At 37.7% G+C, this 24,899-nt stretch overlaps 1 protein-coding gene across 2 annotated transcripts in view; it reads right to left on the bottom strand.

The window, feature by feature from the left end:
• The window catches only part of LOC106637925 (Heat shock protein 60A), a 108,774-nt gene extending 89,259 nt beyond the window's left edge, over positions 1-19,515 (bottom strand). The window contains exons 1-2 of one of the 2 annotated variants that reach the window (XM_089598391.1): positions 19,451-19,515; positions 16,745-17,097 (exon numbers count right to left, since the gene is read on the bottom strand). In XM_089598391.1, the coding sequence (XP_089454517.1) occupies positions 16,745-17,097; positions 19,451-19,515 (418 nt within the window). Of the gene's footprint in view, positions 1-16,744; positions 17,169-17,672; positions 18,015-19,450 lie in introns of those variants that run through there. The other variant, XM_014350903.2, reaches the window with a different exon arrangement.
• Between the last annotated feature and the right edge of the window lie 5,384 nt (positions 19,516-24,899).

The following is a 24,899-nucleotide window of genomic DNA, read 5'->3' on the forward strand; positions in this document are numbered from 1 at the left end:
ATATAAAATCGATTAAATAATGCAAGCCTCTCGGGTCATGTGAGGGTTAGCGTTCATTTTATTCAATTTATTGTAAATAATCAAAGCGACCAGTAGGCGCCGTGAGTCATGTTGGAATAAGCTCTTGCATTAAAATTTTATTTATAGTAATTTAAGTAAGCGACCAGTAAGCTCCTCTGGTTGTGTGGGGATAGGCGCTTGCGTTATTATTTTATTTTTAGTAATTTAAGTAAGCGATTAGTAAGCTTTCCTGGCTGTGCGGGGACAGGCGCTTGCGGTATTGATTTATTAATTATAAATAATTAAAGCAACGAGTAAGCTCCTCTGGTTGTTGGGGGATAGGCGCTTGCGTTATTATTTTATTTATAGTAATTCAAGTAAGCGACCAGTAAGGGCCCCTGTTTGTAAGGGGATAGGCGCTAGTGTTATTATTTTATTTATAGTAATGTAAGCAAGTGACCAGTTAGTGCCCCCCGTTGAGTCGGGATAGGCGCTTGCGTTATTATTTTATTTATAGTAATTTAAGCAAGTGACCAGTAAGCTCCCCTGGTTGTAAGGGGATAGGCGCTTGCGTTATTATTTTATTTATAGTAATTTAAGTAAGGGACCAGTAAGCTTCCCTAGTTGTAAGGGGATAGGTGCTTGCGTTATTATTTTATTTATAGTTATCTAAGTAAGCGACCAGGAAGTGCCCCTGGTTGTGTGAGGATAGGCGCTTGCGTTATTATTTTATTTATAGTAATTTAAGTAAGCGACCAGGAAGTGCCCCTGGTTGTGTGAGGATAGGCGCTTGCGTTATTATTTTATTAATCATAAAAAATCAAAGCAACTAGTAAGTGCCTTGGTTTGTGTGGGGATTGCCGCTTGCTTTGTTGTTTAATAAATTTCATTATTTATTTAAACTCATGAGGCTGCTTATTGGCCCATTGAGTTATTGGGTTAAATAGCTTGGGATTAGTTTATAAAGTTATTGTGCATGTTATTGTGTCGAGTTTTCTGGGTATTTGCACCACATAGCCAATTTTAATTTCCCACAATTTTTTCCAGACACATTTGGGGAGAACCTTTGGCCTTCCCTCCCTCCCTCCTATTTAGCTTTTGCATTTTTCCCACTATGATCTGTAGCTATATATAGGTCCTAGTGATAAAAATGCAAAATCATATCCTCCTTACCCAACACTGCCTTCAGAGCACTTCTGTATCAGCACCACTGTCGGTGAAGCTGTAAACTATTACTATGAACTGTATATAGATATATGCACATGCGTACATCAACGATAGTTTATAGCTTTGCCGGTGGTGGCGCTGATAAAGAAGTGCTCTGATGGTTGTGGTCGGCATCGAACTTTTGACCATCGCAGCCAACGCTGCGGACTTGCTGGACGATTCGGGGCCTAATGCATTGTTAGCCACATATAACTTAAGATTACTGACTAATTATGATATCAGGTGTAAAAACTATCAAAATCTTAATAACTAAGATTATTCTAGCTACATGTAGCGTAAAGTGTAGAAGCAAAGAATAATAACAATATCCACGTTAGCCATGTTAACGAAGTAAAGACTACACTGAATATGGTAACATAACCTTTGTTTTGTAGTATCAAAGCAAAACGAACTGAGCTAGCCCGTAAAGTGGCGCGAGTATGACGTTAGTAACCGTAAATATAGTATTTACTGGCTTTGTTTTATTGAATCTTACTCAAATATAAAAACAATCAAGTTAAATTTCTTTTCATTAAACAAACTGTGAAGCTAATGTTCATGATAATTATTGTTATCACTACGTTTAACAACTTAAAGTGGTGAAAAAACTCAATAATGTATGATCAATGATGCTATGTCTTAAATGTCCGGTGAATCCGCACATTTCTCTCATTATGAGCTCTGCTGTCGTTCTTTCTTACCCCCTCCAACGACTTGCACACAGCGAATATAGCTAATGCGTGTGCAGATAAAAACATTTGCTCATACTCATATCTGATCGTCTTTCGTTTATTCTAACAAGCATTTAGAAGTACATTCGAGTTTTATGTAAAAAAGGCTAGTTTGAATGTAAGTAGACTAGGGATGGTCAGTGATCTACATAATGCAGTGGATCCGGAAAAAGAGAGGGGAGTAGGGATTATCCTGACGTCAGAGCTTTGGCTATAGTACGCTGTACTATGACCCTACCATTCTAGATGTGGCAACTGTCTAGTAGATCTCGTACAGTAACACGAGGAGAGAATCACTAAAGAAAAGATGTAGCTGGCTGAGGTCATTCTGACATGAGAGCTTTGGCTGAGCCACTTGACTATAGTCTTACCGATACTCATTTGACATCAACTGCAATAAAAATGTATAAAACATGTATATACATAATCATTAGTTGTACCTTAAAGATGGGAACATATGAGTTTTTATTCATACATAAAGGTAACACCTGCTACTACGCTACACGCCAGGCAATACCCCCTCTGACACGGTCTTTAATAACTTGTACTTGCTTTCAAAATTGACTGTCATTTTAACCGTGGTACACAAAAAATTCAGAACCCCCGTCCCCTCACAGGTGGATTGACAGTCACATTCGAACTCGATCACGTATATCGAAATGCAAAATAAGACCCCCAGTCGATCTCTTTATGAGACCTCAACTAATGATCGATTTATCGACTTGTTAATAGCGTAATCATCTTGGATTATTGTTCATTGCATTATCACCGGTGCACGCACGCACACACACACCTCACTTAAATCACACTACTAATGTGACACATGAGCTTATTTTGATAAGATCAAGAAATTATTTAAATGCAGTGCTACAAACTATATGTAATGCTGACAATGCTATTGTAGTAGCAATTTGTAAGAAGTTGTAATATTTAAGCTTGAATTAATGGTACCGTATATGGTAATGCTAAATAAACATACATTTTGTCTAAATTAAATTAGCTGCAAAAATATAAGCTTATATCTATGAGTTTTTGAACTTGGGAATTATATGAATATATCTACTTACTTTATTTAGTAGTTTTTTTTATTTTCTTTCAAATTAATTAAATTCTTCTGTTTTGGTGTTACCATGCGCATGGTAACACCTAATGAGGTCATTACACTGCATGAATTTGTATTTTTCAACTTTTTTGTCGATCAAAAAACTCGAATTTAATTCTTACTTATAATACCACTTGGAACTCCGCTTGGAATTACTGATGGCTTCTCCAAACCAAAATCCCATAAGTATTTCCGAATAGGATTCCAATTATATTTACAAGTGCGTTGACAGGTGGAGTTACAAATGTAAATACAAAAACTGCTGCGAAGGGAGTTGAAATAAAAGTGGTTTAAAAGATTTAATTTTCAAATAACTTACATGTTGGACTATCCACCATTTGAACTCTTAAGGTCAGTAACCATTTGTAAACATCATAATGGATCCTACAAATCTATATGTGCTTTTCATAATGTTACACGCATGAAAATTTTTTACTACAACATTAAATGGGAAGATGTCACTAGATCTGATAAAGGGAAGTCATAAATACTGTTGGTATTTTATTTTTCTCTCGTTTTTTCTAATGTAGTATAAGTAGTGGAAGCAAGGTTGCTCGTCAAATAGAGAAGACACGGAGAAAGATTATTTTTAACCTTGATTATCACAATTTATAGATATTCAACAAAACGTATCATGGATCTTATTATCAGTATCTTTGACTATCATAATGCTGACAGATACTTTATACCGAAAGAATTTTCTGCTGATTTACTGCTGAAAATAAAAAAAGTATCATAATTATCCGACGAAGTGCACGGATTTAAATGATTCGAAGGTGATATTACATTAAATGACTTACAGTATCATCTCATGACTATTGCTATGAACCTCAACAGAATATGTACGCAAGGAAGTGACGAAGCTAAGTTCGTTAGTTTAATTCTGGCATGTAAAGTTCACGATTTGTCTTAAATATGTTAACCCTTCAACCATCCCGAGGATAAACTCTCTTCTCCCGTATATTTTACACACGGAAAAAATCATTTGGAAAAATAAAAAAATATTTTGTATAAAAAATATACAGTACATACAACGTACTCATTAAAACAATGGTTTATAAAAAGCACATCATACAAGTCATCAAAACAAGACAGCGATTCATATTACGTAGTTTACGAATGCCTTAGACGTCAAAAAAACAGCCTACGGGGATGAGTGGTTACGACGTGGTCGATGAAGTGTAACATATTATAAAAGAAATAATAATAAATTTCTTTACTGTATATTCTTAAGAGCAGTTATGAAATAAGCTTCCTGAACTGATACATATTGTTGATTTCTATTTAAATCACCTTTCCAAAATTTAGCTTCATTAACTGATGGAAAAAAAATACATGCATCAATCACCAATGTTGAATATATGCATCATAAACATGGTCTGTTGTACTTTTTGCTTTCTCTATCAATTTTTAATTTTAATTTCAATACTTAATTTAAATTTTGAAAAATTGTTTTATTATGTTGTCTATAGTCAGCCTTTTATACTGGGCTAATGAGAAATTCATCATTATTCGTGTAAATTTCTCAAACTTTTTTCCAAACGAAAATGTTGGTAAACTCTTAGTATTCTACACAAAGAACTCAGCTCTTCAATACCCTGGTTACTGACGCTGAGGGACCGTTTACTGCATAGCTTGTCCAATAGGAGGGGCCATTATCTTGACTTGCATGATAAATAAAGTGTGCTATCTATGCGTGAACGGACGCAGCACACGCAGATTTGCGCCAAAACCGGCCTAGCCTAACTCCTCTCTAGCGAGGCGTTACCTGAAGCCAAGGTCGTTACATTCTGGCTAACTTTTCCTGGCGTTTTGAAAACTGATGCGAACGGAGTGCGTGTTTCGGAGCACCATATGTATGTGATTACATGTGTGTGTGTGTGTGTGTGTGTGTGTGTAAGTATGTTTATGAAAACTTAACCTTTTGTACGTGAAGAGGGTTGGTCAAAAATTAATAAAAATTACTGATAAAATAAAATGTTATGTCTTTAACAAACTAAAGAGTTAAAAAGAGTAATTATTGAAAAGGGAAGAGCAGCAAAATTTAGCAGAGAAAAAATTGTCAAATAAAATGTAGAATTATTTCAGAATGTGTTATTATTATGTAAGCGCCTATTATTTTAAATAAAACATATTTTAATAAAGTAAATTTTTTTTTTCATTTCGTAATTAAAGTTACTTTGCATTAAAATTGTGCTATATTTAATTTTTTTAAACAAATAAATTCACTATCTGCATTTATACACTTGTCACACATGGAGGTTAACTGGGCAGCCAAGGTAGGATCAACTTATCCCCTGTTAATGTGTTTGAGCTTTCCGATAGATAGGATCATTTTTTGAGTTTATGTCTCACAGTACTTTATTAATAAAATAATATGTATTCATGTGTTTAGGTTTGTGTGTGTGTGTGTATGTGTGTGGGTGTGGGTGTGTGTATGCACATTTATAAAGCTGAAGCAGGAGCGCAATACGTGAATGTTAAGAGCTATAGATACCATCAGTTAACGGATTATGCTACATCTTCTTCATATATAAATATGCTCTTGACTTTTTTTGGTTATTGTATGTTGTACAAGGAAATAAATTTAAGTAGAATATATCTATGTCTGCAGCCTAGACACAAAGTGTCAGAAATGAGGCAGATACAACGGGCTGTTCCGGATCAGGTTTTTTCAACGGGATATTTTCCGGGGTTTTCCTGGGCGGATGCAGAGCAGTTGTTGGAGCCCTCTCCCCTTTCAATCCCATCTCAATTCCTCCCTAATTCTAGTTTGCCTGCTGAACACGATATTCGATAGTGGGTCACTATCTGAGTGGTCGATTTTTTGTTATTAAAAAATTATAAGAAAATTATAAAATTTTACAATTTTAGTAAACAAAAAATTTTTTTTGGTTCTTTAGAAAATTTCGAAAAAAAAAATTTATTGGGATGTATTTACCTAAACCCCACAGATTTTTAATAAAAAATTTCTCAAGTTTGAAAAAACGAGTTTTTTTGCGATTTTCGACCACGTGTTTTTTTTTTGATGAGATAAATATTAACAGAGTTATTGCAAATTTAAAAAAAAGAGTCAAGTGGGGCACAGTTCGTCACCGGCAAGCGCAGCAGTAGGCACTTGTAGGTTAAGTTCTTGTTTTGTTTACTATGGTACGTAATTATAAAAAAAAAGTTGCATTCTCATGAGTGGACCGATGAGGATATGAATTTAGCGATACAAAGTGTTTGTGATAGAAAATCGATCAAATCTACTGCTGCAGAGTTTGGAATCCCAAGGACAACTCTTCAATATAAAGTGCAAAACACAAGCACAACTGAAGAGCAAACACGTAATTAGCTTAGTAGGTATTTATTAAAAGTATTTTTAAAAATATTACTACAAGTGTTCATCAGTATAGTGATAAGTTTAAGTAAGACTTATTTATTTTATTAGTATTAAAAAACTTGATACTGTGATTGAGACTACAGAAAATAGATCTATTTATGAAAAAAAAAAAATTTTTTCATTCTAATTCAATAAACCTTTCTCTATTTATCTGACGCACGCTTGCCTGCATTTTAAGAGCAATTGAACTCATTATTTGCATTTGAAAAATATTATTTAACAAGTAATTTCAATACAAATAATTGTTTATCACTTGGAATCATGGAAATAAAAGCACCGTACCTAACCTTACCGGCAGTCAGATTCGTGCCTAGCGAGAGTATGACGAACTCTGCCCCCCCTTATGACGAACTATACCCCGCCATGACGAATTTGGCCCCGCTCGAAGATCGTTTGATTTTACATAATAAAAATGATAATTGCATGATTTATTTTTTTTTTAAAGCGGAATTGCTTTCTTGAGAAATTTACCTTTAAAGTGCGTGTGTGTAAATGATCTCATCAATAATAAGTTCTCTCTAATTAACGAGAACAAAATGGGTGACGACAGTGCCCCACCCTCCTCAAGGTAAATTTTCCGTAAGTGGCTCAAAATACCTCGAAGAATTGTTAAAAAAAAAAGTTAGTTGAAAAAATTATTGTTCATAGTAGTTCTACCACAAACACTACCCATAACAAATATCCAAAGCGATTTTACTACAGTTTTTGGGTAAAAAGATATAAGTCAATTGCAGTCAAGTTTCGAAAAAAATACCTCTGTTTCTCATGAGTGTAGCTAAGCTGTTTGCATAGTTAAAGTGTTCTTACCCAAATTAAATTAAAGCTGAGATTAAGCCCTGTCCATTACAAAAAAATTTATTCCATTTAGTGCCTCTGTTCAAAAGTAATAGCTGTTTAAAGAGGAGCGATAAAAATCGCGAAAAATGAGATTACGGAGATTTTTGCCTGAAATCCGTAATTTAAAAAAAAATGGTTATAACTTTTCATAGCTGACACTAAATCTGATAAATTTTTTTTGTAATCAATAGAGCTTTGTTTAACATTCATTTAAGTCTATTTTTGACCACCTAAAACAGTGTACGAGGTGTGTTCAAAAAGTAACGCGGATTTTTAAATTTCGCGGGTTTGGAGAGTCCGCCTGTATAAAATTTTTCTTTATTATGTTGGTACACATGCCCTTGAAGTACGATAAAATTTTCAGCAATGTTTATTGCTTACTTTTTAAGTGGCAGCACATCAACAACCGATAAAAACGTGAAAAAAGTGGTGTGGTGCATCATGAATTCTTGCCAAAATGTCAAACAATCAATAAGGAATACTACCTACAAGTTCAACGCCGTTTGCGTGAAGCAATCCGAAAAAAATGCCCGGATTTGTGGCAAAACAATTCATGCCTTTTACACCACAATAATGCACCTGCTCACACTTCATTGCTTGTTCGTGAATTTTTGGCCAAAAACAAAACTGTAACGATGCCTCAGCCTCCATATTCACCAGATATGGCTCCATGTGACTTTTGTCTATTTCCAAAAATAAAGAGAACATTAAAAGGCCGTCGTTTTAAAAACATAGATGACATTAAAAGCGAATCGCTGAAAGAGGTAAAAGCTATGACAAACATCGAGTTCCAAAAGTGTTTCGAGGATTGGAAAAAGCGTTGGCACAAGTGTATCATATCCGAAGGGGATTATTTTGAAGAGGAAAAAATAGATATTAATGAATAAATAAATTTTTTTTCATAAAACGAAGATTTTCGTTATTTTTTGAAGACACTTCGTATTCCTTCATTAATACACTGAGAGACAGGAGGAACGCCCTCTGTCCTCGCACGGCTGGCGAGCCACTTTGAACGCTAGGCGGACCACCGTAGTACAGCAGCAGTACTATCTCTACAGTATAGCAGTGTCCCGGTATCTAGTGCATGGTCTGTTCCGGTTCGTGGTACAGTGTATTATGTCCACGACACAAGCTATTTATACTGTCTATTAGATAAATTACTTGTATCTTATTGATAATAATGTACGTATATGATACATAGCACATCAGTACTGGACATATCTATATATACTATTCACTGTATAGGTGCTACCTGTGCGTCACTCTGTCACAAAAATAACAACTACAGCCACGTGTATATTATAAGTAATTCGGCAAGATTCATGTAAAAAATGGACTTTTTTGATAAGTACACGTCGTACTCAGCTTGTAGACGTAGTGTTGCAGTAAGTGTAATTTTTATGAGTGTGCTCTACAAAGCTTGGTGAATAAATGCATATTTCTTGTGCTTGTGTGTGTAATATTCTGAGTTTGCAGTGGTCGTATTTAAGTGAAATGGTATATACTAACATATAGTGGTTTATGTTGAATGGTATTTATCATATTTTTAATAATTACGTATTTATGAAGATCCTGAACAGTTCATCTTTTTGTAATAAATTTTTTAGTTTCAGAAATTGAAAACAAAAGCGAAAAAAAAGCTAAAAGGGTGTCGATTTAAAAAAAAAAAGATTTTCCAAGTAACGAAAATTCGAAATGTTTTATATTATTTCTTAAAACTTTTATACATATTAACCTTATAACTGTATTTTATAAAAAAAAATTATCTCTCCAAACTGTAAAATAAGAATTTTTGTTTAAACAAACTATTATAATAATTAGTTATAAATTAGAAATAAGTCTTGATTTTTAATTTTTATGATATTTAGTTTATACAAAACTAGATTGTAAATTATTATAATGTATAAATTACCAGTGTCATTTACAATAACGTAATAAGTGGCAAATAATACAGAATATGCTACTCCTCGAATAAATTGATTAACCTTAAAACATACTGTATTATTTTTAATATATTTTAAAGCGACACGATTCATAAACGTGCATACATACAAACGCATTTAATAATATACATATATACATCTATATACGTATGCACACATGCGCGTTACATACACATATGCGCGTCGAGTGTGAATTATAATATATGTATTATACTTGACGCTCGGCACGCGAGCTACTGTGGGTACTCTAATGTACTCGTCAATAGCACGTTAATAGCCCCATACTTGTGGCACATTACTTGTGCTGCAAGAGTGGAGCGCCTGGCGTCCCACTCTGGGTCGTCTCTCGTCCCAACGTACGTGGTAGCTCAACCATGCCACCTGAAGGACAGAGGGCGTTCCACTTGTCTCTCAGTGTAGTGTCGGAAGTGAAATGGATATTCATCGATGTATCTCGCGAAAAAAGGCCAATTGGACCAAACGCCGAAGCACACGTCGTATGTTTTAGCCCAAAAATACTGGAAAAAAAGTTTCGTTAAGTTCTGATGCATGAAAGCTAGAATAAGAGACACTTTTACCTCCGAGGGGTACGGAAGTGACATTTCGAGCTTTGAAGTGCTATTGCGGCTTGTTGAGTTAACATACAGGGTTTACCGCTCACAAAACATCTTTTCGCAATAAAAAGTACAACAAAATTTTTTTTCCTCACCTGTAAGAGTTACAGAGTACTGGAACCAGGGGAAGATGAAAGTGACCAAAATTTTTGTACACACGAAAATTGAAAATTAAAATGTGTGTCAATTATTGATATTAGAATTTTTAACAGCTTTGACTTGTGCATTCATATTGTCATAACGTGAGACTAAAAAAGTGACCACTAAGTGTGGTTTTCAAAGCGATTTCCACTGTAACCGACATTTTTGTTCGAATCGTGGGACATTTGATATTTGGCTAAAACTCTTGCTTGTAGGATAAAAATACATGTTCTTATGTCATGAATGGAACATACGACATCTGTACTTGACGATGTATGTGAAAGGACATATTAGAAAAGCTTACTTTTTTCCTAGTAGGTGTTTTTAGATGCGAAATTGAGATTGGGATACGGTACCGAAGTGACATTTCGACTATATTTTCTTATTTATTAGTCGGGGAGCCTGAGGTTTAAAAAACATGATTTTTAGTTGTTGGATGGAATTCAACGAAATCTTGCAAAAACTGTAGATTAGCGGACCCGATTCCAGGCGTCGGGCAGGGATCGCCGGCCTTACCGGCGAGGAGTGGTCCCTGGAACACGGGGCTTCTCCGGGGATGCTAATTAGCCTGGATCCGATACTTCGGTAGAGAGCGCCGGCTTAACCGGCGAGGAGTGGAAGTCCTGGAATAATGGAGTCTTCTTCGGGAAAGAGCTACACAGTGGCGAGTGGACCCAATTCACCATTGGTGCAGAGAGTGCCAGCTTAACTGGCAAGGTGGGTTCCACCGGAGATACTCACACCGTGTTCATGGATTAAGGTAGCGTATAAGGAAAAAAGGTTTGGAAAAAAGGAAAATGGGTGTGCAAAACACCCCAACACATAGGTGGTGAGTGGGTGGCCCCCGCGACTACGCCAGTAGGCTGTAGTGGTTACCCAGTGATATAAAAAAAAAAAATTAATAAAAAAAAAAAAATTAGTAAGTCACTTAACGTCAAGTGATCATTTACTATGAGTGCGAAGAAGAAAACATGTCACCGTCTGCCTCGCACTCATGGTAAATGATCACGTGACGTGAAAGTAAAAGCATTAGGTTAATTGATGAAGAAAAATTAAGTTTTTCCGTTTCGTTTAGTGGTCAAAAATGTCAAATAATAATTAGAAAATTTATTCATACTTGAATTTTTAACAATAATTTTTAAATATTGTGTTCTGATCGAATTCAATCAAAAAAGTATGTTTGTACAAAAACGCAATTAATATATTTTTCATATATTATGATTTTTTAAATTACTCATACATTTATTAAAATGTTGTTCATTGGTTTTTTATGTTCTGCATGTTATTAAATTCAATTTAATTTGAGAAAAATTGTGATATGACTTTCGACCTCACCACTACTATTTAAGGATACCTTTAAAGTGTAAGCGAGTATCTAGGAACAAAAGGAACCAAAATTTGTTACTAGTTGATACATTTGGTAGGTCAATATAACGTTGTAATCAAATGTTTAATTGTAGTAGTATTCTCTTTTATAAGCAACATTAAGTTGACTATTAAGTCATGTAGTAATTTACATAAGTGCAAGAAAAACACATGATTCTTAGGGTGCGTACACATGGGGTCTTGAACTTCTAGAACCAGCCCAAATCCCCCGTAGGTGTAACAAAGAGAGTATGACGTGTTCTTGCTTTTCACTCGTACTCACGCGGGCTTACGGCTGCTCTGGGCTTATTTGCCACCTGCACGGCAAGAAGGATGTTATGCTGGATAACACGATTACATATGGCCTGTTATGAGCTGCAAACTTTTTTTCTGCCTTCTAACCTCAAAGTAGCATCTTCGCCGCTTGATTTTAAGTTCTCAGGCGAGAAAATAGTATACAAAACTCGTTCGAAAAGGCTTTTTTACGAACCTCGTTACGGCCCTCGCCTACGGCTCGTGCCGTACACCTCTCGGTTCGTAAGTCACAGCCTTTGCAAACTCGTACGTAATTTACTATTAATTATTTTTTGTAGTTTCAATGCATTTTTGATACTTGAAGTATCGATTTTCAGTGACAAGTATTTGTTTTAAATAGATAACAACTAGTATTTTATGGTTAACAATGTAACAAAAAATTGTTATCTGTTTAATACCAATTCTTAATACTGAAAATTCAAACTTTAAGTACCATATTGCATTGAAACTACAAAAACGATTAACAAAGTTTACAAACCATAACTGGCTATGTAATCGTGTTATCCACATAGAGATATTACCAATAAAGTAGGGTAGTCAACTGAAAAAGCGTCCTGTCAGTAGAAAGAGAGGGCAAATAAAATGATCTTCTATACATAGATGTCCTTCTAAGGTTTTTAAAGTAATATCTCTATGGTTATCCAGCATCGCCTCCTTCTTGCCGTGCAGGTGGCGCTGTTTAACATTACTGCACACAGTCAGCGTTGGGTGAAGACGATTCCCGCAGTGAAAATTACGGTCAGTAACATAAAAGTTACTGTCACTAACTTACCAATCTATAGAGTGTTGGAGAAGCGAATAGGCAGAGAAGGAGGAGGCATTCCAGAGGTTCTCACCAGTGCTCCCAAATGTGACTGGCAAACATGTGAGAAATAACACAAGCACCATTCCCCACACAACCCAGTGCGCTTACTGGCCGCTTTGTTTATTAATTAAATAAATAAAATACCACAAGCGCACATCCCCACACAACCCGGTGAGCTTACTGGCCGCTTTGTTTATTAATTAAATAAATAAAATACCACAAGCGCACATCCCCACACAACCTGGAGCGCTTACTGGTCCCTTTGTTTATTTAAAATAAATTAATTAACACAAGCGTCAATCCCCACACAACCCGGATCACTTTCTGGTCGCTGTAATAATTAATAAAATTTATTAAGTAACAACGCGAGTGCTTATCACCTGACTATCCAGGATACTCACTGGTCACCACTGGTTGCACTTGAATGAATATTTAATGCTTTTTAATAATAATTAATGCTACTAGTAAGCGCCCCGGCTTACGTAGTGATTGTCGCTTGCCTTATTACTTTATTTATTGTAAAATAAGTATGCGACCATTAAGCGCACCGGATTGTGTGGGGATTGGCGCTTGTGTTATTTAATTTATTTTAAATAACTAAAGGGACTTGTAAGCACCTCGGCTTATGTAGTGATTGTCGCTAGCCTTATTACTTTATTTATTGTAAAATAAGTATGCGACCAGTAAGCGCTCCGGGTTGTGTGGAGATTGTCGCTTGTGTTATCATTATGTATATTTTTTTTAAATATAGGGACCAGTAAGCGCACCGGGTTGTGTGGGGATTGGCGCTTGTGGTATTTTATTTATTTAATTAATAAACAAAGCGGCCAGTAAGCGCACCGGGTTGTGTGGGGATGTGCGCTTGTGGTATTTTATTTATTTAATTAATAAACAAAGCGGCCAGTAAGCGCACCGGGTTATGTGGGGATTGGCGCTTGTGTTATTTCTCACATGTTTGCCAGTCACATTTGGGAGCACTGGTGAGAACCTCTGGAATGCCCCCTCCTTCTCTGCCTATTCGCTCCTGCAACACTCTATAGATTGGTATGTTAGTGACAGTAACTTTTATGTTACTGACCGTAATTTTCACTGCGGGAATCCTCTTCACCCAACGCTGCACACAGTACGCAGCCTAATGTTACCATTTTTCTTGCACTTGCATAAACCTGACGCAAATTATCACAATATAGCTAGCTATAAATTAATTATAAACACAGTTTTGTCTTAAAGCCTACATGGATAAACGTCATTTAATAATATTTTTAAGATTACGTAGGTAAATTTTGATCTACTTATAAACTTCAAAAGATAATATTAAAACTAATTTTGATTAACGTTAGTTAAGGGTGAGTTTAAATGAAGTCTGGAAGTGGGAGTCTGCCAAGCTTCAAGCCAGTCTGGTAGACTCCCAGACTTCATGTAAACTCAACTTAAGTTGGTTTAATTTTTTTTTTTTAACTTTAATTCAGTCAATAACACAAAGTAACTTTTTTTTGGTATAAAGTATAATCGTTTAACAGTATAAAATCATCAGCACACGCCTCAAATTCTAGTTAAATTAACAATTTTGCAATAGGTCATCATATTGCTTCCGAAAAAGCGGACCTAGTGCATTTTGTTATCAATACTAATACCTATCTAATATCCAAATATCAACAACAACAAAAAACGATTTCTTCCCTTATTTTTAACACCGAACACCGAAATAAAAACTTCTGGCTCTCCGACTTTATCTCTTTAAGGAGTCAATGTATGAGCTTGAAAGTTTTTCTCACGGAAGTTTAACACTTTCAACACTACTGTACCCAATTTAAACATTCAATTTTAGTTTATTGTAGTAACATGAGCTCGGGACACGAATTTGGATGGGAGGCCACCCATTACAGGAGGGGGGATTGGGGGAAATTAAGCAATTTTTGCTGCGAGAAGGACGCTTAGGCCCTCCTCGAGGAGCATTGCGTGGTGAAAAAGCACATGTACACTGAGAAAGATTTGGCGCCGTCAGAGTACCACCGGTAGTACAGTGCTAGTTCGGAAGTTTAGTGCATCAGCAATACCAGTTGAGACGAGAGCTGCACAAGACCTGTATATGCGATGCACCTATCCTATGATACATACGTCGAACCACACTATAGGTAACGCTACTATACTTGGGCTCGTACGTACGCTGTTCCGACTGGGATACCTGCTATCCCAGTAGTCAGAGACAGCAGACTAATAGTGATTTGGTATAGCTGCTGTAGGGGGAGGGACAACTGCAGCACCAAATCTTTCTCAGTGTAAAAATTCACAGAGGTACTTGCACGAAAAAGTCGCACTGGCCGGGAATCGAACCACGGTCTCCTACGTGCCGACCCACGACCAAGCCGACTTAGCCACTGCGTGCTCTTAAGATATGTATAGTATATATATACTAGCAGCCCCCGTCTCGACTTTGCCCGAGACTTACTAAATAAAACACATCATGAATCGGTGTGCAAAATTTCAGCAAAATCGGTTCAGTAGTTTTCGCGGTTAGCCATTACAACGGTTTTAGCGACTTTGCTGTATATATTAGTTAGATATTCATATGTATATATGTATATATATACATATATATGTAGATTTTCATAAATTTTAAAAAAGATCTGCAGTGACTGGGAAGAGAACCTCCGTCCTTTTGCTTCCGAATCAGGCTTCGCAACTACTAGACCACGGAATATAAGTAATGTCTGCGCAAGAATCATTAAATTACATGTGGAAACGTGCACTGTTTATAATACATAAAATGAAGTTTAAAATCAAGGGGTTTCGTGTGGACTACGGTTAACGTATAACTATTCGATTCAAAATTGTCTACACGTATCAATTTTTAACCCTTATAAATCAAAAAATATGTTTTTGGTCATAATAACATTGATATACCCTTAAATTTGAAACTCAATAAGCGTGCATACCTGTAGATATCGTACTAAATTGCTTTCGAACATAATAATTTTTACAATACTGAATTGCAATGCAGTTGAATGAGAAATTTTTCTATGTCACATATTAAATCCTACTTTTGAATGTGGGACATTTTAAAATGATTACAATAGAATTTACTAAATTTAACAAAAATTATACCACCAAAAATTTTACTGTGTTAGACACAATAATTTTCAGTATGCCGTGTAATAATGTTTGTAATTTATGCGGCTACATAATAAAAGTATTTTAAATATACTAAAAAGTATTTTCAACGTACTAGTTTGCGCCATCAGGTGAGTGTGTCTTAGCTTTACTGAAAAATTTAGTAATTTGAAGTATAGTTATAATACTTTTATTAACACCACTTTACTCAGTGAACCAGCAAAACTCATGGTAGAAACAAAATACAAGGAAAAAAATACTTTGGACCTTCGCAAACCGTGAGGTTTTTTTCAAGATCTGTAAGAATTAGAACTGGTACTTTTTTCTTACAACCTTTGGGCTAAAAAAACCCACAGTGGATAGTGTTCCCAAAGTACACCCGTAAAGGTCTCCTAAATTCTTACTCTCACTCTTCAAGAGTACGCGAGAGAAGTATTTACTGATTGTATGCAGTTAATGTCTCTCTATTTTAAAATGGATTGTAACGCAACAGATCTCCTGCTTGTTGTAAGTATAGTCTATCTTTTACTTGTTGATGGACATTTTTATAATTAGTTCATGAGGTGAGCACACCTAGTTTTCTTCGAACCGCGGTTGTTAGCTGTTCATAAGTTAAACTTTTTTACAACATATTTACGCGACTACAGCTGTAGAGTATGTACTGTATGGGAATAAAATTTAATAAAGTGCCTATGTGTGTGTATCATTAATCTACAAATCTAACTGCAAACAAGTCTGCTTCAGAAATTACCACATAGCATGTAAGTTTTATGTTGACACAGCAACGGTCCAAAATTAGAAAATTCAGTTCATGGCAGGAAGAAATTTCAATTGTATGTTTTTTCTAGACTCATGAAAACTAACATTAATGCTTGTTTTGGCTATCTAGATACGAAATCTGAGCTAGTAATAATGGTAGAGTCATGAATAATTAGAGCAGCTTTGCAGAAACGCAGTATCTTATGAGTAACCTAAAGTGCTTAGAGCTACTGGGCTATTAATTTTATTCAGTTACGCTGTTGTTGTATGTGACTTATTTTCATAATCCTGTTGAAATTTTTTCGTATCAAATCAAACCTAATGAGTCTCACTACTAGCTTTATTAGTCTTATTACTAGTTAAAATTAATAAGTAGTTATTATTAAATACCATTACAAAAATAAGTAATTATGCTTAGAAAAAAAAATACCACGTCTAATTTCAATTGGATTAGCTCCCTTGCTGATTTTTTCAAAACCTTCTTTGGCAATGGCCCTGGCAAGAACTGTTGCTGTTGTAGTACCGTCTCCAGCTTCTTCATTTGTGTTATTAGCCACATCTTGAACGAGCTTTGCTCCTATATTCTGGAATTTATCTTTGAGCTCAACACCTTTGGCAACAGTGACCCCATCTTTAGTAATTTTTGGGCTTCCCCAGCTTTGTTCCAAAATTACGTTACGACCTTTAGGGCCCATCGTCACAGCTACGGCATCAGCTAAAATGTCTACTCCTTGCAGCATAAGAGCTCTTACTTCAGCACCAAAGCGTACATCTTTGGCATAGCTACACCGCACGAAATATTGCTGCTGCTGGTATTGCACTAGAGTACGAAGTACTCTGGGTAGTCTCAGCATCTGAAATACGATGTTTTGAAAGAAACAAAATATAATTGATGTCAAGTAATACATCTCAAAAGTTAACTAAATTTAAAACTGAAGAAAAAAAAAAATATTAACTGATACAATAAATTAATATAAAAAACACAAGAAATAAGGAATCACCGTTTCCATCTAATAATTTATAAGGAACTAGCTGTCATGAATACTAGGCACGGACAAAACTAGCTATCAAATACCTAATCAATGGTTATATAACTGCCAAGAGCAGAGCACGTGGTTTCGTTACGTTGCTAGAACGAAACTATTATCCAATGAGCATTATTAATGATAACTGGGTTGCCCAAAATTATTTCGGAGGATAAATTGTTTTCCATAAAGTAATTGACAAATTTTAAGTATAATTAGCTATATATAACAAAGCGGAATTCTGGTCGCACGTTAGACGTGGACTTATTTCGACAAGTTTCCTACCTGGTTACACTAAAAATACCACGATTGTTATATGGTTACTACAATTACCTTGATATTAGATAACACGGAAAAGTGGAATTAAAACTGTACTAAATCACGTGGTGCCTTCAGCCACTAATTTTTCTTGTACTTGGCCAAATAATTATACTAAAAAGACATCAACCTTAAGCAACTTTTTAGATCAACTCAATTCTATTTCTTGTCGAAGGAATAACTCCAGTGGTAGTGTATTGAGTCAGGATGCTTTAATACAGCACTACAGCAGCGTGGTCTGAAAATAGAGGTTCGAGCGGCCATTAGGGGCCTTTCCCGATCAGAAATGAAAGCAGAGTAGCTTGGCTACCACGCTACCAGGCAGGGTGACCAGATGATCTGCCGCTGATGTCGCCACGAGCACCCTAGAAGTCGCCGAAAGTCGCCAGCTGCCAGTAGCGTTGGGCTTACAGTCATGGAGCTCGCCCCCAGAGCTGTTATAATCTAAAACAAATTTGATGTATCGATTGCGCGTAGAAAATGCTACAAAAAGTGACGTTCCAACTTTTTTGCGCGTGCAATTGTTTAAGAGTTGTAAGGGAAAAACACTTGGGGGCTGCCCCCAAAACTCAGTGGCTAATTTCTATTGATTAATTATGACAACGAATTATGTATTATTGATAAAAGGATTGCGCGTAAACTGCGCGTGCCGCCCCCAAACGAAATGATAGCTTAAAAACCTTGGATGGTAATTATTAATGCAAATCTGCTTTACGCAATAATTTCAGTTAAACCGCAGCCAACGCGCGTGCGCACATCCCCTTGCTCAGTTCCTCAGTTGCTCGCCGAGCGATGAAATATAGTTCCGGCCAGATTTGGTAATTCTCTAGAACCCAACCTCTCTGACGTGGGAAATCACTAGATCAAAAAAAAATAGTACCAAATGTGAGGCGCAAGATTCAAATAAGGTCCAATAACATAAGCATCTATCATCCAATGACCCGGGGCGCTTACTGGCCACTCTTTTAAATTAATAATTATTAATAAATAACACAAGCGCCTATCGCCCAATAACCCAGGGCGCTTACTGGCCACTCTGTTAATTAAAAAATTATTAAAATGATACAAGCGCCTATCACCGTATAACCTGGGGCGCTAATTGCAAACCTAGTAAATAAATAATTATTAATAAATATGTCAAGCACCTTTTTCCTAATAATCCAGGACACTTATTTGCAACACTATTAAATAATAAAAAGTTGATCGATAACACATGTAAACATATCACAATTTTGATTGCTTGTCTAGTACGACAAAGATCTTTTTAATTGGCGCTCTTTTAATTACTTGATAATTTATTATTTAATAGTAGCGAGTAAGTACCCCAGGTCATTAGGTGATAGGTACTTGTGTTATTTAATTACAATTATTTATTTAACAAAAATGCCAGTAAGCGCTCCAAGTCATCAAGTGATAGGCGCTTGTGTTATTTATTGATAATTATTTATTTAAAAGAGTGGCCAGTAAGTGCCCCGGGTCATTGGGTGATAGGCGCTTGAGTTATTAATAATTATTTATTTAACAGACTTGCCAGTAAGCACGAGCAACTGACAAGGGGATGTGCGCACGCGCGTTGGCTGCGGTTTAACTGAAATTATTGCGTAAAGCAGATTTGCATTAATAATTACCATCCAAGGTTTTTAAGCAATCATTTTGTTTGGGGGCGGTATGCGCAGCTTACGCGCAATCCTTTTATCAATAATACATAATTCGTTGTCATAATTAATCAATAGAAATTAGCCACTGAGTTTTGGGGGCAGCCCCCAAGTGTTTTTCCCTTATAACTCTTAAACGATTGCACGCGCAAAAAAGTTGTAACGTAACTTTTTGCAGCATTTTCTACGCGCAATCGATACATCAAATTTGTTTAAGATTTTAACAGCTCTGGGGGCGAACTCCATGGCGCTGTTGGACTTGGGTTAGTCGGATTCGATATCGGAACTTTTTCCCTAGATCGTATATATAGCTATACAATCTAGGGAGAATGTTCCGTCGAGCAGACAACATAGCAGTGAAGGGGCATTACCAAAGACGCGCGAAAGTTAAAAATTGCAATATTATAACACAAGTGCCTATCACCCAATGACCCGGGGCGCTAACTGGCCTCTCTATTAAATAATAAAGTATTAATTATTAACACAAGCGCCTATCACCCGATGACCTGGGGCGCTCACTGGTCGCTTTATTAAACGATATATATTATTGATTAATAACACAAGCGCCTGTCCCCCAATGATCCAGAGTGCTTACTTGCCACTGTGCAAATTAATAAAAGGTTAATCAATAACCCAAGGACCTATCACCAAGTGACCCGGGGCGCTCACTGGTCGCTTTATTAAACGATATATATTATTAATTTATAGCACAAGCGCCTGTCACCCGATGATTCAGGGTGCTTACTGGCCTCTCTATTAAAAAATAAAATATTAATTAACAGCACAAGCACCTATCACCTAATGACCGTTGTGCTATTAATTACTTATATATATCGTTTAATAAAGCGACCAGTAAGCGCCCCGGGTCATTAGATGATAGACACTTGTATTAATAATTAATACTTTATAATTCAATAAAGTGACCAGTAAGCGCCCCAGGATATCGTATGATAGGCGCTTGTGTTAAAAATTAATACTTTATTATTACATAAAACGACCAGTAAGCGCCCTGGGTCATCGGGTGATAGGCGCTTGTGTTAATAATTAATACTTTATAATTCACTAAAGCGACCAATAAACACTCCGGGATATCGTATGATAGGCGCTTGCGTTAAAAATTAATACTTTATTATTACATAAAGCGACCAGTAAGCGTCCTGGGTCATCGGGTGATAGGTGCTTGCGTTAGTAATTAATACTTTATTATTTAATAGAGAGGCCAGTAAGCGCCCCGGGACATCAGGTGATAGGCGCTTGTATTCAAAATTTTCAGTATTCTACTGCAGATTTGTAAGAAACTGTTAAGAACATGAAAACTGTAGAAAACGTAGAAAACGTAGAAACATTGGGTGCAATCCGCAATCGCTGCCAGCAGTTACATATATATGTAAGACGTGACAACGTTGCATGGTAGGGGGCGCTACTGTCAATTTACTGGTGATATGATCCGCAATCCCGCCAGCAATAAAGCAGACAACGTTGGTCTACTTCCTCTTTTTCGTGACATTTTTGCTGTGATACCGCGCAATCCCGCTAGTAGTAAGTAAAGTTATTAATTCCATTTTTCTTTTTGGTACTTAAAACTATTTTTTTTTTGGTCTGCGTGTTTGTTTACGTCTAGCACAATATGCTTTGTTTACAATCAGAAAATGTCACGAAAAAGAACAAGTAGACTGACGTCGTCTGCTTTACTGCTGGCGGGATTGCGGATCACATCACCAGTAAATCGACAGGAGCGCCCCCAACCACGCAACGTTGTCACGTCTTGTAATGTATTTGGAGAGGACAAGATGGTCGCGCAATGAGTAAGGCACAAGGAAAAAGGTAGGCAGTACTCAACTAGTTTATTACACAACTTACACAATAGTTCACGCTATGGGGGCTTGCGCTCGTCTGACCACGCAGTTACAATATCGTTCGCGTGGTTGCACACACACACACACATATACGCTTCGTCACTCAACTGCTAATACACACTCCAACACTCGTACACAACACTCCTCCCCCCTTTACAAAAAAGAAACAAAAAGACTCTTACAAATTATGGCGCTCGGGAACCTTTCGAGTTCGACCTGATCGACGCAACCCTTCCTCAACTCTGGGGACATTACTATCCCTCACCACCGTCGAATCCTCCACACCCCCTGTGCTCTCCACTGTCCGCTGGAGGACCGGTTCTTTGGGTTCGCTCGGGGTGTCAATGGGTGAGCGTTCGCGTCCAACGTGCTCAGGTGGACTCTGTGAGATCTCTTGACATGTGCGCAATTGATCGATGTGTCGCTTCCACACTCGATTGTTGCTCAATTTAACATCATAAGTCACCTGATCATTTCTGTTAATTATCTCGGCCTTTTGCCACTGATTCGCGACAATATCCTTGGCCATGACTATTTGGCCTTTATTGAATTGTCGATCGTGGTTACCCTTATAATATTGCCTCTGTCTGTCCTGTCCCCTTTTTACTTTAACTCTAACGGACGCGTATATCGCCCCTAACCGCGTTCGGAGCTCTCGACCGAGCTGGAGTTGAGCCGGTGAACAGCCCGTGGTACAATGTGGGGTGGCGCGATAGTGGAATAGATATTTACATAGTGCATCATAACGCGACATCGTTTTAACGAGTAACTTAAATTTTTTCTTAAACGTTTTAACTGCGTTTTCCGCTGCACCATTTGAGGCCGGATGGTACGGTGCCGGCCTTATGTGCTCAACATTATTATTTCTTAAGAAAGACTGAAATTCGTCTGATGTAAACGTTGGGCCATTATCACTCACCACCACCTCCGGTAATCCCCAAACAGCAAGATACTCCTTAAGCACACGGATAGTAGTCACTGTCGTAATATTACTTAACTCCCGTACATCTACCCACTTTGAATACGCGTCTATAATAACAATGTATATGCACCCGTCGATGAGGCCGCAGAAGTCGACATGAATGCGCTGAGTCGGCACGTCTGGCCACTTCCACACGTGCAAAGTTGCACGCGGTGGGTCATTACTGTATCTGAGACATAACTCACACGACTTTACTGTACTCTCTATACCCTCATCTATTCGAGGCCACCAGACGTACGACCAAGCCAGCGCCTTCATCCTTACAATGCCCCAGTGAATGCTATGGAGCTCCCTGAGAACCTCGCCACTCAACGCCGCTGGGACAACCACTTGATGTCCCCAGAAAATACAGCCGTTCTCGCTCGTTAGTTCAAAGTACCTATGTTTGTATGGCTCGAGGCCCCCCACCACTTTTTTGGGCCAACCTTGTATAAGGTATTCTCGCACCTGCCTTACAATCACATCGTGCGCTGTCTCGCGTTGAAAAACGCCTGCATCCATGCATTTAAACTCATCCTGTACAAAATTTAAATAACTATACTCTTCGTTATCTGTAACACGCAACACAATACCATTCATTACGACTCGCGACAGTGCGTCCACCGGACCGTTTTCTGCCCCTTTAATGTATTTGACATCGAAGTTATATCCCGACAAGAAAACGGCCTAGCGTTGCACTCTACTGGCCGCCATCACTGGAATGCCCTTCTTTTTGCCGAACATATGTGAAAGCGGCTTATGGTCGGTCTCAAGTATAAAATTTCGACCGTACACAAACTGGTGAAACGATCTCACCCCAAAAACCAAAGCCAGCGCTTCCTGATCCAGCTGTGAATAGTTTCGCTCTGCTTGACTCAACGCACGCGACACGTATGCGACCGGCTTGCACTCGCCCGATGGTAAGACGTGGAACAGCACTGCCCCCAGTCCATACGGTGAGGCGTCGCACGTCACCTTGACCGGCAATTCTGAGTTATAGTGCATCAAAACATCGTGCGAGATCAAACTATTTTTTGCACTCTGAAAAGCTCTCTCCTGGTCCGGGGTCCAGTGCCACTCCATGTCCTTCTTTAATAACGCATACAGCGGGCCCATCATGGTTGCGAAATCACGAATGAACTTCGCGTCATATGTAAGCGCTCCGATAAACGACTGCAGCTCCGTTACATTTGAGGGCCGCTTCATCTTAACTATCGCATTAATTTTTTCGGGGTCCACGCGCAAACCGCGCTCGTCCAACAAATATCCTAAAAACTTAATCTGACGCTGCGCAAACTCGCATTTCCCTACCTCTACTGTCAACCCGCACTCCAAAAAACGCTGCAGTACCGCCCGCAATCTCGCATCATGTTCATCGCGCGTCTTACCCGAAACAAAAACATCATCAAAATATAAGGCCACTCCCGGAAAGTTATTCAATACTTTTTCCATCTCTCTTTGGAATAGCCCGGGGGCTGACGCAACGCCATACGGGAGTCTGTTGTATCGATATAGGCCCTTGTGCGTGGTTATCGTCGTGAGGTTTTTTGACGAATCATCGAGCTCTATCTGCTGGTATGCGTGGGCCAAGTCTACCTTTGAAAAGTACTTACCCCCCTCCAACTGTAAAACAAGATTTGAAATCCTCGGGATGGGGTATTTATCTACTATTAATTTAGGGTTAAGGGAGACCTTATAGTCACCACACAAACGAATTTGCCCGTTAGATTTAAGTACGGGCACAATCGGCGTGGCCCACTCACTCCTTTGCACAGGCTCGATGATTCGTTCGGCCTCCAACCTGCGAATTTCGGACTCTACTCTATTTCGCATGACAAACGGCACCGGTCTCACCTTACAAAATACAGGTGTCACTTCCGGCCTGACATGTAGCGTAAATCTTCCCCCCGTATACAATCCGATCTTTTCCGAAAAAACTGCTTCGTACTTATGTACCAACTGATTTTTAATACTGTCATATTCTTTTAAAGCATTAACATTTAAGCTAATTCCGCAGTCTGGACCATCTCGGATTATTTTTAATACACAGAGCCACTCACGACCTACGATCGGTGTCTCGGTTTCCCCCAGCATAACAAACAATTCTAGCTCGACAGCCATATTCAAGTATTTCACATGTACTTTTAAAATTCCCAACGGAATTAAACATTGTTCATGACACGTTTTAAAAACGCGCGACGTTTTAACCAACGAATGCCTACGCAACTCTTTTTGTTCTCTATATCGCTTCTCGGAAACGGCCAAAACCGGTGAACCCGTATCAATTTCAAAACAAACAGGGGCACTCTTTACTACTATCGACACACACAACGCCTTAACCAGCGTTGGGTTAGGCGGATTCAATATCAGAACTTTTTTCCTAGATCGTATATATAGCTATGCGATCTAGGGAGAATGTTCCGTCGAGCAGACAGCACAGCAGAGAAAGGGCATTGCCAAAAACATGCGGAAATTCAAAATTGTAATATTAATAACACAAGTGCCTATCACCCAATGACCCGGGGCGCTAACTGGCCACTCTTTTAAATAAATAATTATTAATAACACAAGCGCCTATCACCCAATGACCTGGGGCGTTAACTGGCCACACTGTTAAATAAATAATTATTAATAACACAAGCGCCTATCACCCAATGACCCGGGGCGCTAACTGGCCACACTGTTAAATAAATAATTATTAATAACACAAGCGCCTCTCACTCAATGACCCAGGGCGCTTACTGGCTACTATTAAATAATAAATTATCAA

The sequence above is a fragment of the Copidosoma floridanum genome, unplaced genomic scaffold (genome assembly GCF_036245765.1).
Source record: "Copidosoma floridanum isolate Cflo_tuat_1 unplaced genomic scaffold, Cflo_Japanese_pri ptg000006l, whole genome shotgun sequence".
In the NCBI taxonomy this organism is placed as follows: domain Eukaryota; kingdom Metazoa; phylum Arthropoda; class Insecta; order Hymenoptera; family Encyrtidae; genus Copidosoma; species Copidosoma floridanum.